We start from the raw sequence: 13,784 nt of genomic DNA, 5'->3' as shown, positions 1-13,784 counted from the left end.
ATCTGGGATTTTCCTTAAAAAATGTTACAGAGTGTTCGGACATTCACTTGAGGGATATTTAATTGTCATACCAGATTGGTCAGGGTTGATTGCAATTACAGAAACAAAACCTTTATCTTTTTAGTTTTAACTTTTATCTGTTAAAAATAGATTCAGATTATAGTGTATAATTAGAAGTTTATAGAACTATTGCTTCCTTTTATCATTGAAGTTAATTGTTACAAACCATATTTTAGTCTTTCCCAGTTTACAGAAACTTGGATTTAAAGTGATGATTGAAATTATGGTAGTATTTGTATTCTATTCAAAGGCCCAGGGTTTGTGTCCAGGTGGAAATTACTAAGTATGTCCTCTTAAAGCTAAATGATGTCTGAAGTGGTAGAAATGAAAGTCTCAGCACTCATTTACATTTAAGGATTTTGACTGGGAATTAGAAAGGAAAAGGCAATCTCTACACCTTTTCTATAATAGCATTTACCCTAACATTATTTGGTAGAGTAGAGTGAGAAGACATCCTGGGTCAGTCTTTTAACTCACAGGGTCTAGCATCAACTGACCCAGGCATTTATTGTTGCAAAACTCAAGAGTCATCTAGTTTTAGCATCTCTAATTCCTTTTCCCAATTTGTTTATTGTATTTACGTCTATGATGAAAGTTTATGGAAAATGAACCTAATCTAAGAAACCAAATACTATAATTGAGAGAGAAGCAGAAAGTATTCCAGTGGCAAATAAGGTGGCTGTTTATTTCATTTGTTGTTTCACTGTGTTGGTGACCTCAGTAATAGCATGATGATATTTTTCTGAGGCTGACTTGAATTCCACCAGATGCTTCTCATAACTCTTGATGGCTGTTTGTAGCTGCGTTTTTTCCACTGCTCCCAGGATGGCACGGAAGATCATATCTATGCCAAGGCCAAGAACAGCGACTCCTATGCTACCAAGGAGAGAAGCACCAATTTGAGCTAACACAGTGACCAACTTGTTAATTATGCCAGTCGTGACATTCGAGCCCACAAGTTTAACAGCCACTGCACTGGCTGCAGAAGTAGCTTCTCCCAGGATGACTGAAATAACCTTTTGTACTATTGCAATTTTTTCTGTTTCCCTCTCCTTAATATCCTGAAGTTTTCTATAAAGGGTTGGCTCTAGTTTATCTTTGAGTGCTTCATCAACCTTTTGCAATTCCTTCTGGATTTTCATCACGGCTTGGATGATGATATCACAATTTTCTTTGATGGTCCCATTTCTTTTCATCTCAATGGAGTCCAGCTTGCACCCCAAATGCATATTTAAGACTCCAATCAGCTTATTGGTGGCATGGAAGCTGTCAGATAAGCAATCAAGGAGCTGTTGGTGAAGATGGTGGACTTCTTCCCGCCTCCTCGGGTTCTCTGGGTAGAGGAAGTCACTCTGAGCCATATTTCAAATATGATCTCTGAAAAATAAAATGGTAAACTTTCACTAAAAAATCTTTAAAAATATCTGCTGTCTGCATAGATTTGACCAGGAAATCTTTTACTTCCTGATAGCAAAGCAGCAATATGCTATGTAAGGAATTCCTCAGCAAACAGGTTCTTCAAAAGAATTATTTTTATGAAACTTGAAGTCAGTGTGTGGAAACATGGGTGGCACCCTGTCAATGCACTAATCAAGGAATTGTGTTTTGTGGTGAGGGGAAGTCCTAGATAGAAAATATTTGTGTTTATAAAGCATCTGATTATTAATAAATGTCAGTCTAAAACCAAATCAAGAACGTCTAAGATAGAGGTGATTATTTCCAAGTAATATTGATAACATATTTGAAACAGACTGAAGTTTGAAATGGTTAGCTCTTGATAACCAGAGCTAATTTTCTCTAAAATTCCTTTATTTCTCTAACCTCTAATCACCACATTGAATAGACCTACCAGCTTGATTTCTACAATATTTGGAGTTAAATTAGTAAGACTAAAGATCTTACTAAGATCTTACTAAGATATTAGTAAAGATATTAGTAAGACTACTAAGATCACTGAGTTTATAGGGAGATTAATATATAATTTTATTTATATACTATGTTATCTTAATTTATAATATTCAAATCATGTTATATATATTTTTACAGACAGATTCTCCAAACTTAAGGGATATTGAAAGGCAGGCATAACAGAATCTTTACAAAAAGTCCTTGTGATGACAGTATATATTCAAGATTCCTTGGACTAAAATCTCACTTGAGGAGAAAGTCACCATGGTTCGGGGGACAGTGCAGTTATGACTGTCTCTCTGATTCCCCATTTGCAAAGCTTATAAATTAAATTATTTAGAATGATCTGTATTGTACTTGCCCATATTAAGATAAGTTAGAGTTAGCCTTGGGAAGAAGAAAATGTCGTTTCACAGAAGTAATAAGGAATAAGTAGCAAAGTACACCATAGAATGAATAAAATAAGCCTGGTAGGAGTTTCCTTTTGTAAAAGCTTGAGCCTAATTTAAAAAAATGTTAATATGCATGCATTGAGTAGGATTCCTATGTGCCTGGTATCTTTATTTTTTGTTTGAAGTCTTGGGAGGAAAGAGAGAAAGTGGAGTTCTGTATATCTGTGTGGAATCTGACACATTCTCTCTTTGAACAAACATTATCTTGATTACTTTGGGCCTTGTTTTAAGACCATGGGTCTTAGCCTAGATGGGGGAATCTGAGAAGCAAGGGAGGAAGGAGTGAAGGTGTTTATCTCAAGAAAGGAAGCGTGAAAATAACCTATCCTCCAAGTCATAAAGATATAATTTGGAAATGAAGAGGGGAAGATTTAAAACAAGTGGATTAGGAACATAATCATCTATGCTGTTAAATTTAGAAAAATGTACTGGTAATCCTGGTGGAATAAGCTTCAATGTGGTCAGAAATTCAATTTTATCTTTGATTCAGATCCAGTACACCCACACACACGCATGCGCATGCATGACAGACAAGAATTTTCTCAAGGCAGTACTGAGAAAATATCTCAATTCCATTTAAAGAAATTGTTTGTTGACTGTCTATTAAATAAGTCCTCAAACTCAACATCTGGTTGCAAACTGAAATTTGAAAACCACAAATTCAGATTTTGATTTTCCTTTTTTTCTTCTAGAAATTTTCCATACTTTCCCCCTTTTTTTGGCTCCTAGTTTTCAGATGTTGTGAAGTAAAAACCTGTTTCTGGCTTTTAATTCAGAAAATCACCAACTACATCCCTATTCAGTTAATTATGTGAGAGGAGTTTTCCTACCTTGAAAAGGTGAAAAACATCTCTAGCAACTATCATATGCTACTATCTGAAGACGTGACTTCCAGAAAAGGTGTGTGATGCTATGTACCTAGAGATAAACAAATGGAAAAATGAATCTTCCTCCTGTGGAAGGCTGAGTGCTTCCAAGTGACCAATTCCTTCCAAAAAATAATTATTTTAACACAACTTGACAAATTAATCATAAAATGTATCTGAAAGACTGAATAGGTATGACTTTTTTTCATGAAAAGTAATAATGATACTTTTTCCTTCTCAAATATTAAAACACTATCAAGATACAATATTAACCAGTATTGTGCAGGGGAAAGAGTAGATGGAATTATGGAACAAAATAATCCTCAAAGCAAACCCTTCTGTACATTTGATTTAATATATAATGAATATAGATTCTCAAATGTTAATTGAAATTATTATCTCATAAACAATCCTGGGATAATGGGATAGTTTTAGGTGTTAAAAGTTAATTTTAAAATGTTATTGGCATAATATATGCAAAAATGAACTAATAAAATAGAAGAAAATGGATCATTTTCAAATTTCTGTATAAAAGAAGGCTTTATAAGCTTAAAACCATTGAAGTCATACAAAAATTTGACTAACAAAGAGGACTATGTGAAAGGAACTAAAAACAAAATGGGAAAAAATACAAGTAAAATGAAGAACTATGAAGTTTGAAAGAATGTTGTTATTAATAAGGAAAACAGTAATCTGATACTTAAATGAGCAAACAACTCTGAACAGACAGTAAAAGAAGGAATAGCTAATTAATGAAAAAGTTAAATCTTATTAGAAGTCAAAGATACTGTACTTTTTCAACTACAAAAGTAATAGTTTTTTTTTACATACTGAAACCCTTGTACTTTCATACCTAGATGAATTGATCAGCCATCAATTAATAATTTAGTGCCAATAAAAAGTTTGAGTAAGAGACATCAAGATGTGCTCAGAATTATTTTTCACACCTAATATAAAAGGTCTCATTTTTCTGAGTCTGGCTTACCTTCCTAGCTCTTTTCTCCTCGGGGAAGGGCTTTGGGAGGGTTCCTTATGCAAGTATCTTCAGCAGGCCTGCTACCATACCTGCTCCAGTACTGAACACAGTTCAAGATTATTTCTATCCCCAAAGTGAGATAAATGCTAGAGAGGTAGGTGGAGGAGAGGTGGGGTTTGAAGGTGAAACTAATGAATTATTTCTTGGACAGGTGAAATTTGAAGAGCCTGATGAAGGCTGCAATTTAATAATTCAGTAACAATTTATCTAATGGAGCAGCACCTTACTATGCATAAGGTAGTATGCTAAGCTCTGTAGAGCACACAAAAATGAAAAAAAGACATGGTCCCTGCTTTCATGGAATTTCTAATCTAGGTAAAAAGTTGAGATGGTAAAATTACATGTCAACTTGAAAGTAATATGTCATTCAAAATTGTAGTTACAGCTGGTGCTTGACTTGTGCAAATTCAAATTTTAAACAAGTCACACTTTAGCATATATTGACACTGGGTCAATATGCAGACATTCAGTCATCCAGGGAAGATTAACAACTTGTACCCTTTCAATTTGTTACTCTTAAATATGTGCTTGACATTTAGAGGAGAAAACTATAGTTGGTAACAGCTATAGTTTTCACTATAGCCCGTGACAATTTAGTTTTGACTCTCAAATTGCTTACTTTGCTCAGCAAAACAAAAGCCTTTCTTCAATTAATTGGAGTCACCCTTCTTAAAGATCGTAGGTATTATTTAGGCATGACTAATTGATGTCTTACTAAGAATATATAGTAGTCTACCTAAAAGGAGCTCTGGACAATATACTTTTCTCTATCTTACTAACTTTTCAGACAAGATCGGGTATGTTCAGGGTGGTATGGCCGTAGACTATCTTATTAACTTTTCAGTGATGACCTTTTAAATATTGACTTTAATATTCAATCTTTAAAAATAATTTTAAAGTCACTTTAAAAATGACTTTTGCCCTGGCTGGTATGGCTCAGCAGATCAAGAACCAGCCTGTGAACCAAAGGGTTGTGGTTGGATTCTCAGTCAGGGCACAGGCCTGGGTTGTGAGCCAGGTCCCCAGTAGGGGGCGTGTGACAGGCAACCACGTATTGATGTTTCTCCCCCTCTCTTTTTCACTCCTTTCCCCTCTCTCTAAAAATAAATAAATAAAATAAAAAAATAAAAATGACTTTTAAAGATTGGTACCAGCAGGTAGCTAAGTGGTCTACTTAGTTCAGCTCTGATTACCTGCACCTTTTGTATGGTAATTGTAAACTTTTACATTATTTGTTTTCACATGATAGTGCTCCATCAGTTAAAAATTTACCCTGGGCTATTACTCTCTACTGCGCAGCAGCATTTGTTCTGTTATGTGTGTATTTTCTTGAAGTGGCTCCTGAAATAAGTTCTAAAGAGCCCTGGGGCACCTGATGGGGAATCACTAGCCAGGAGGTGGCGCTCATGGTCTCTTGCTGCCTATTTCACCCCAGTGTATGCTGAAGCAGCTGTACTTTTTAATTTTTATTTTTATTGTGTTTTTCCCCATTACCATTGAGTTTCATTATACATCCCCCTGCCCCGCAATCACCACACTTGTCCACGTCCGTGAGTCCTTTTTCCTTTTTGCTCAATTCCTCTACTCCCTAACCAATGCCCCTCCCCTTGCCTCTTAGCTGTCATCTTGCTATGAGTCTGTCAACTTTGCTTGTTTGTTCATTATATTCCACACATGAATGAAATCATATAGTATTTGTCTTTCTCTGAGTGGCTTATTTCACTTAGTAGAATGTTCTCCAGGTTCATCTATACTTTGGCAAAAGGTAAAATTTTCTTCTCTTTTGTGGCCAAATAGTATTCCGTTGTGTAAATGTCCCATTGTTGTTTATCCTACTGAGCTTTTTTTATGCTGCATGACTGCTCTGTTGCTAAAACAGAGTTTGGAAACTACGTGCATTTTAACTTGTTATTTCATTAAAAAAGCAGTAAACAAAATCGGTAATGCCAATGATCAGCCTGTCTAGGATGTTGGAATGGAAACAAGGACTAGTTTTATTCAGATAGATTCTTATGGAGCCCATGTCAATTTTGTTGAATTGAATAGTAAATGTTCAAGATTAAAAGAGCATATTGATGATTATATCTGAAAGCTAAGGTTTACTTACTGATATTATATACTTGGTTTAGTTTTTTAGGAAAGAAAACACCTTACAAAATGAAAATATTAATTATCACATATTCAAATATAAAGTCCTCAGGATACTTTTGTGAATAACTGTAGTTCAGTGACTGTCAAGTGTGTAGAAATTTAAAGAAAGAAATTGATATTGAGGTGATTAGTGGAGGTGTCATGTAGCAAGTGACATGATATGTGCTTTGATAGATTGTAGAATTATGACATGAAAAAATTAAAAATAAAAGATTTGATAAAATATTTAAAATATAAAGTAAATAGCAGTAACATAAAAATATTTTTAAATCGAGGAGGAAAAATACCCATAAACCTATCATCTTGAGTTTTTTTTATTATTTTCCCAAGTTTGTTTAAATGTATAAGTATTTTTACAAAGTTGTAATAATAATATAAATAAAATTTTCATCTTATGTTGATTTAGTTTAACACCCATATGTATAGTTTTATAATTATTTCATTGGTTATATGAAATATTCCATAAAATATCTTTACTAAAATTTAGTAAATTTACAATTGTTTCACTATCATAATATTCCAATGAGCACTTCAATACTCATAGTTCCCCCTCCCCTTCTAGATTCCCCTTCTAGATCTGGATTATTTTCTCAAGATAAATTTACAGAAGAATTATATAATTAAGTAAATAATTTGTTTTTTACTTTTGATATGTATTGCAAATTGCACTTCAAACTTCTGCAATACCACAAAAATAAATTTTTATAGCAGTATATTGAATGTGTTTCAAAGTCATAGACAGTTCTGTTAAGTATTTTAATTTGGGGAGCCAAAGTTAAATTTCAAGAAGAATTCTTGCCTTTGTAGAAATACATACTGAAAACGTTAGTGATGAAATGATGCAGTCTCTGAGATCTGCTTCCACATGATCTAGAAAGGACAGTGGAGTCGGGTTACAGAGGGAATAAGATGGACCTTGTGGTGATAATTTTTGAAGCTAGGTTATAGGGACATGGGAGTTTATTGTATTAATGTCTTCACTTCTGTGTATGTTTTAACTTTCCCCACAATAACAGTTAAAACAAAGAAAGAAAAGAATGTGATCCTGCTTAACCTCTGATGTTGAGTCTCTAGTGTTCTCTGAGGCTTCACATTTCTCCCTGCTGTCCTCCTCCTCCCCATGCACCGTAGGTCCTGCTGTCATGCAAGCTTCCTTTACTTGGGAGTGTGGGAATGAGGCCTAGGTAGTAAAGTCAGAAGTTTTTCAGGAGAGAAGAAATTACTAACTAGCTCTGAGCCTCCTCCTTTAATATAAGACCCTGGCCTTTAACACAAGACTGTGGCCTTTAACTGGAAAAAGAAACAAGTTGACCATGATGTGATGACACTTTCTGATATAAGTTTTTCTGAAGAATATTTCTGGTTAGAGAGCAGAATATCAGCGTAATTAATCAGCATTTACCAGGTGCTTACTGAGGAACATCTACTATATACTGTAAGGCATTAAAAAAAAAGCCAATGTTTCTTGCTCTCAAAAAGATAAGAGTCTATTTGGAGACACACAGCAAATTCCCAATGATATTTAAGTGTAATAACTTATGGAGAAGCACAAGCACTGTACATTAACTAGTACTCGCTTGCACATTCATACTCTTATAGCTACTAAGTGCTGATATTAATGATAAAGACATAAAAGGAAATTTAACAATCCATGTAAACAAGACACAGTCACACCAGTGTCATTTCACCCTTAATTCTTCCTAAAGTTTATGTCTTTACTGCTTTCTCTTCTTCTCTGACTTAATTTTCTTCTTTCTCTGGTGTCTTCAGAGAAATAACTTCTCACAAGGAACATGCCATGGGATCCTTTTAACCTGTTATTTTGTTACTCTATTAGATTTATGGTTAGGATTTAAGACTGGCATTTTATTTCAAATTGCCTATAACGAAGAACAGTATTATATCGATGCTAATAGCAATACCCATATTGCTTACCTTGCGGCGTTGCTGAGTTTGGCAGTCCCAGCAGCGGTTCAGCAGTGTTGTTGAAGGGCTCTCTCATGTGTTTGCATCTGGATGTTTCTGATGGAATGTGATGACTTACAGGCTTTGCTAGTCTCTGCTGGGTCCCTCTGCCTGTCTGGTTTGTGGACAGTTTCTGCATGGCTTAGTTCTCAGAATTCTTCTATTTACTATATTAATATGAAAGTAGTATTTATTAAGTAATGTAATTTGAAAGACTACTAAAGTGCCAAAACATTTAATTTTCTGTTCTTTAATGGACTTTTTATTGTTGAAAAGTGCTCTATAACTGAGTGAATTCAGTTCAGTGGAGAAGACCGCTCTTTGACTGCAGCCCTCAGATTTTGTGATTTCATTTTGTCAGCTGTTCTAGATATTAAGTTGCCTTCACTTTCTCTTGCATTTATATCTCCATCTGTTGCTGATTGCTTTATATAGGTCCCCAAGAGATGTAAATCCAAATACATTTCCAGCCCAATGTGAATTTTTTTTTGGTATGCCATTAATTCCTCTGACCATTATCATTCTCTTTTTTGTTATCTCGGTGAATTGCCTTAACAATATAAAAACCTTAAAGACCAACTTGACTCATTTTCCTGAAAGTTTAGATCAGAGTCTTGTGTGCTCCTTCCTCTGGATTCTGTCCTAATCTCCCTTGATTTCTCTCAGAAGCAGGAGAGTCACTCGGCCCACTGTAGTTTTGGGGAGGGACCACAGGCTGCAGCATGAAATAGATAGCCCTGATTTTGTGTACTCAGAGTACCACTCACTGGCCATGTAACCTAGGGAAAATCACTTCATAGAGCTCTCTAAATCTTTTCACTAGAGCGATGTGAGTATGAGTACATAATTTATGGATTGTCATAAGGATTAAATGAGCTAATGCACCTAAGGCACTTGGCATGGTGTCTGGTGTATGGCAAAAACTTACTAAATGAAGACTCTTCTTTTTTATATAAACAACAATTTCTGTTGGTATTGGGTAGATAGAGGATACAGAACCAAGATGCCAGCTAGGAGACCTAAAATCTAAGGGCGCTGCTTCTTACAGTCCCAAAGAAGGGCTGAGGAGGGAATTATTTTATTTTTGTCCAGTGGGTCAGTTGGTAACTGTTGTAACCTGGGGCCTCACCAAGTAGGGACATGGGAGAAAAAAAAGCAGGGTAGTCAGTGGATATGAACTAGGGGTGGATGGGTATGTAGGATTTCCACAAATGTGTAGGAGCTGGGGTACGGAGGAGATAGTATGGATACAGAAAATGCACAGGAGCTGCACAAAAAATTGTGGAGCATTTTCAGGGAGAAAACATCCATCCACACTGCTGGTGGGACAGGTATATGTGAGACTGCTGGTGGGGCAGGTGGCTGTGGGGGGGGTGTGCAATGAAACATGGAGAGCTGTTTGTAATTGGTCTTAAATGCCGTGCTAGGGAATTTATTTCGTTCTCTCGGCAATATTGAACCATTAAAGGTTTTGGCTGTGGGATAACCCCAGGAGTTTAGATTTCAGGACAGTCACTTTATATAAACTGCGTTAGTTGGTCTGAACAATAAACATGGGGCAGCAACTCCAGTGCTTACGGTGACTGAACAAGACATATACTTGAAACACTCAGTGTAAGACAGAAAGGTACAGAGGGCGAATGTCTAGTCTAAAGAGGACAACTTCAGCACTGGGTAGTTTTTCCAACTCAGAGCCTGGGCTTAATGCTGCCAGTTCATCTCATTTTTTTCAATAGTCAACGGAAATCAATATTTCTGTCTTCCAGTTTTTAAATTTGGTCACTGATTTAAAATTTGAAAATCCATTCTAGTGGTCTAATAAAATGCCCCTGCTGGCTGGATTTTTCCTGTGGGCTGCACTGTGACCTGTGGACTAAAAGTATTGAAACCAAATGTGAGGCCATTAATATTGTTGAGATGAGAGGTAAGTGGAGTAGGAGTTATGGGACTGTCAGGGAGGGGATAGGTAGAAATAAGTTCAGAGAGAATTAGCAAATGTTAGGGATGGATTTGATATGGGAAAGAGAAAATGAAAATGGATTTTGAGCCTCAACAATAAGGCAAAGTTTAAGAGGAAAAGTGTTATTCAAGGAGACAAGTGCAGGTTTTGGATACATTGTGTGGAATATACTGGTGCAGTCACCTATAGAGATGGCCGGAAGGTCGTTGAAAATGCAGACCTGAATGAAGTTCAGGAGAGCTGCCGAGGCTACGCTACGAGGTTTAGGAGTCTTCTGTGTACAGATGACATTCGACATTCGTAGTGATGGGGACAGTCGCGATCTCAAAGGGAAAAAGTGAAGAATATAATAAAGGTTAATGACACAGCTGTGCTGAGCTTAGGAGACTGGAGAGCTATTGGTGACATAAGCAGGAAAAGAAGCTGTGAAAAATATAAATGCTTAGAGAGGATATAGAGGGACCAGAGCTATACATCTCATACGGGCCTCGGGAAGAGAAAATTTTGAATTAGGAAGAGGTAATCAGCAATTTTAAATAATGAAAACTCAAAATGGCTATGGCCTGGAAATAAGCCAACAGATTTGATAATTAGAAGTTATTGGTGCCTTACAGGAAAATAATGGGGGACAGAATTAATTACAATTTTTCTTTTGAGAAATTTGAGAAAGGAAGGAATGAGATGGTGTTATTACCAGAAGGGAAGTCAAGGTCAAACTTTTTTTTTTAACCGAGGAGGAAACTGAGCGTGTGTGTAAAGGAGAAGGAAAAGTGAAGAGCAAGACGGAGGATGCCAGGTGGCTGCCGTAACAACATACTATAGACTGGCTGGCATAAAGAACAGAAATGTATCTCCTCAAAGTTCTGCAGGTTGGGAGAGCTAAGATCAAGGTGCTGGCCCATCCAGTTTTTGGTGAGGGCTGTCTTCCTACTGGCCGGCAGGTGCCTTCTCATGGTGCTCTCCTGTGGCCGAGAGAGTAAGTGAGCGAGGCCTCCGGTGTTTCCTTTTACAAGAACACTAACCCTATCACATCAGAACTCTGCCCCCATGGCTCCATTTAACGTTAATTATTTCTTTATGTCCTATCTCCAAATATAGCCATACTGAGGGTTAGGGCCTCAACTTAAGAATTTTGGGGGAGCACTATTTAGTCCTCAGCACAAGAGAAAAAGAAGATGATTGGTAGAGCAAGGTTCTAGAGCAGCTAGAAAAAATATTGTAGGATTGTGAGCAAACGTTAGTGACAACAACACTCCTCTCTGCAGCAGAAGAGGAAGCTTGTAATGAAAGTGCAGAAACATTTTTAGACAGGACAGACCTTTTGGGAATTTGCACCAAATGGCGTTGCACTTCTTTGAAATGCTGCATTTTCTGCTTCCTCAGTCTGCTGTTATCCAACTTCAGAGTTACATGATAGTTCCTTCATATATTTTGTGGAAGATTTTTAGTTTTAATCAGTAGGAAATGTTGTATGGAGTATGTTTGCTCTATTTTAACTAGAACCAGAGCCTTTCTGTATACTTTTTAATACTTTATTCAGTATTTTCCATTAGTTATTGGAAATAACTACATAGAATAGTTCTTGAGAACAGTGCCACTTCATATATAAACATATCCAATTCAGAATCCAGCACACAATATTTGATATGTGGCTTAAATTCAATGAAACACCCCTATTCTACTCTGCTTTAGTAGTTTTGGTATTATTTTTATTAAAACACAGGATCATTCTTCTTTAAAGCTTGTGTAGTTTTCCAATCCTTGACAGGAAGTATCTTCATATTCAGATAATGCTTTGTCTTTTTTTTATGGTTAACAGATGTACTTTTAGTTTTCATTTGGATTGCTGCTTTGTTTTGCAGTGCTGAAACACTGTTGCTGGAGAAATGTCTTCGGAGTCAGGACAGGACAAAGAAAGGCTGGTTCAAGCTGCCAAAACATTCTTTTTTCATGTGCAAGCTTTTGCTTCCTTTACAAACACACTTACCAAATTGTTTAACAGCGGTATGAACAATTGGATCACCTGGTTGGCTGTGAAAGAAGATGGTTATATTAAGGATGTCTTTAAACACATTCTCATAATTTTTAAGGAGACACAATCTGTAGTGGATGCAGAGGATGACAAAATGCAAAAGAAACCTTTATTTTTCAGGATTGGAACAGCTATGTGGGTGAGAAGAGTGCCAATGTAAAGAAGTTGCATGAGTCAGCTAAAGAAGGATCCAGAAATGTCCATGTACCACCTACTATCTCTTGGGTGAATAGTGGTAACATCCCTGGGATTTTGGAATCTTTTCTTTCACTCTTGATGAAGCATCCCATTATGAATCTTCAATTAAGTGACTTCTGTAGAAACGACACCAAAGCACAACCAGATGCTACCACATCTGAGAAAAGCCCAACGGCAGACCCGTCCAAAACCATTATAGTAGACAATGTGAAAAAGTTGCAGGGTGCATTAGAAACCGAGACTACGAAGAATATATTGAGTTAGCCACAGAGCAGTTGGAGCAAATTATCAAAACTGTGCGACCAATCTGAGAGATCCTCCAAAAAGCCCTAAAAACTGTGGAAATGAACATTTCTTGGATTAAGAAAGCCAGACTAATAGGAGTGCAACAGAAAGGCTCATTTCTGTCATAAAATCAATTCAGATCCTGTGAGTTTTCATTGCACGTTCTAAGACCTTTGATGCCAGACATGTTGTCGATTGCGACATTGATGCAAAGAATAGTCACCTGGCAAACCATTTGCTTCAAGTTTTGTTCTATCAAAAAAGAAACTGCTTACAATGGTAGTTACTAAAAACAATTTATTGTTAAAGAATCAAGATAATATTACATTTGAGGATGTTTCTAAATATTGTATTTCATCTTAAAGGATAACTGAAATAACTTCAAACTAATTTCCACTCAGTAACTATATTTCTAGTTACTGCAGTGCAAAGTGCAGGCAAATGTAAACATTACCACTAGATAATCTGGCAGAAACAACTGTTGAGGGTTAGGAAACATATAAAATAACCCTCTGCATTTTTGTCACTCATGTACCAGTTTCTGTACATCTCAGGGTCTTGACTACCATAAGCAATCATTCAACCCTTTTGATAAGATTTATCCAGAAGTGAATAAGAACAATGGATGAGAATAAAATTTTCTTACATAAATGAGATTAGAGTAGATGATTTACTCTCATTTGTGTCCTACAGAGGTCTTATGATTAGGAGAAATTAGAGGCTGGAAAATGGAAGTGATCTAATCTTTCTCAACAAAAACACCATATAACACTTGCAGAGGTAGGATGTCTGAGATGTGCTTGTATCGGGGAAGAAAAGTCAGACCAGTTCATTTGCCTACCACAAGGTCTTTGGCTCTCGTGCATTGTAA

At 36.3% G+C, this 13,784-nt stretch overlaps 2 protein-coding genes across 4 annotated transcripts; one reads left to right on the top strand and one right to left on the bottom strand.

Annotated features, from left to right (window-relative positions):
* Positions 1-42: 42 nt before the first annotated feature.
* On the bottom strand, positions 43-8,608 carry SMCO3 (single-pass membrane protein with coiled-coil domains 3). Of its 3 annotated transcripts, XM_036019317.1 has the most exons (3): positions 8,409-8,608; positions 4,272-4,362; positions 43-1,437 (listed from the first exon to the last, which is right to left on the bottom strand). In XM_036019317.1, the coding sequence occupies exon 3, from the start codon at positions 1,419-1,421 to the stop codon at positions 744-746; it is 678 nt and encodes a 225-aa protein (XP_035875210.1). In that variant the 5' UTR covers positions 1,422-1,437; positions 4,272-4,362; positions 8,409-8,608; the 3' UTR covers positions 43-743. The 3 variants fall into 3 exon arrangements, with proteins under 3 accessions (XP_035875210.1, XP_028388463.1, XP_035875211.1); XM_028532662.2 differs by lacking the exon at positions 4,272-4,362 and having other exon boundaries at positions 8,409-8,606; XM_036019318.1 differs by lacking the exons at positions 4,272-4,362; positions 8,409-8,608 and adding an exon at positions 3,251-3,315.
* Positions 8,609-12,284: 3,676 nt separating this feature from the next.
* Positions 12,285-13,041, top strand: C2H12orf60 (chromosome 2 C12orf60 homolog). Its single transcript, XM_028533202.1, is given in 3 exon segments — positions 12,285-12,564; positions 12,567-12,878; positions 12,881-13,041. Coding segments are annotated over 3 exon segments (753 nt in total).
* The last annotated feature ends 743 nt before the right edge of the window (positions 13,042-13,784 follow it).

Source organism: Phyllostomus discolor, chromosome 2 (assembly GCF_004126475.2).
Source record: "Phyllostomus discolor isolate MPI-MPIP mPhyDis1 chromosome 2, mPhyDis1.pri.v3, whole genome shotgun sequence".
In the NCBI taxonomy this organism is placed as follows: Eukaryota; Metazoa; Chordata; class Mammalia; order Chiroptera; family Phyllostomidae; genus Phyllostomus; species Phyllostomus discolor.
This window is presented reverse-complemented; position numbering and strand designations above follow the sequence as displayed.

Bases quoted from the DNA above. Each gene is read 5' to 3' on its own strand.
- SMCO3 (XM_036019317.1), bottom strand. From the start codon at position 1,421: ATGGCTCAGAGTGACTTCCTCTACCCAGAGAACCCGAGGAGGCGGGAA.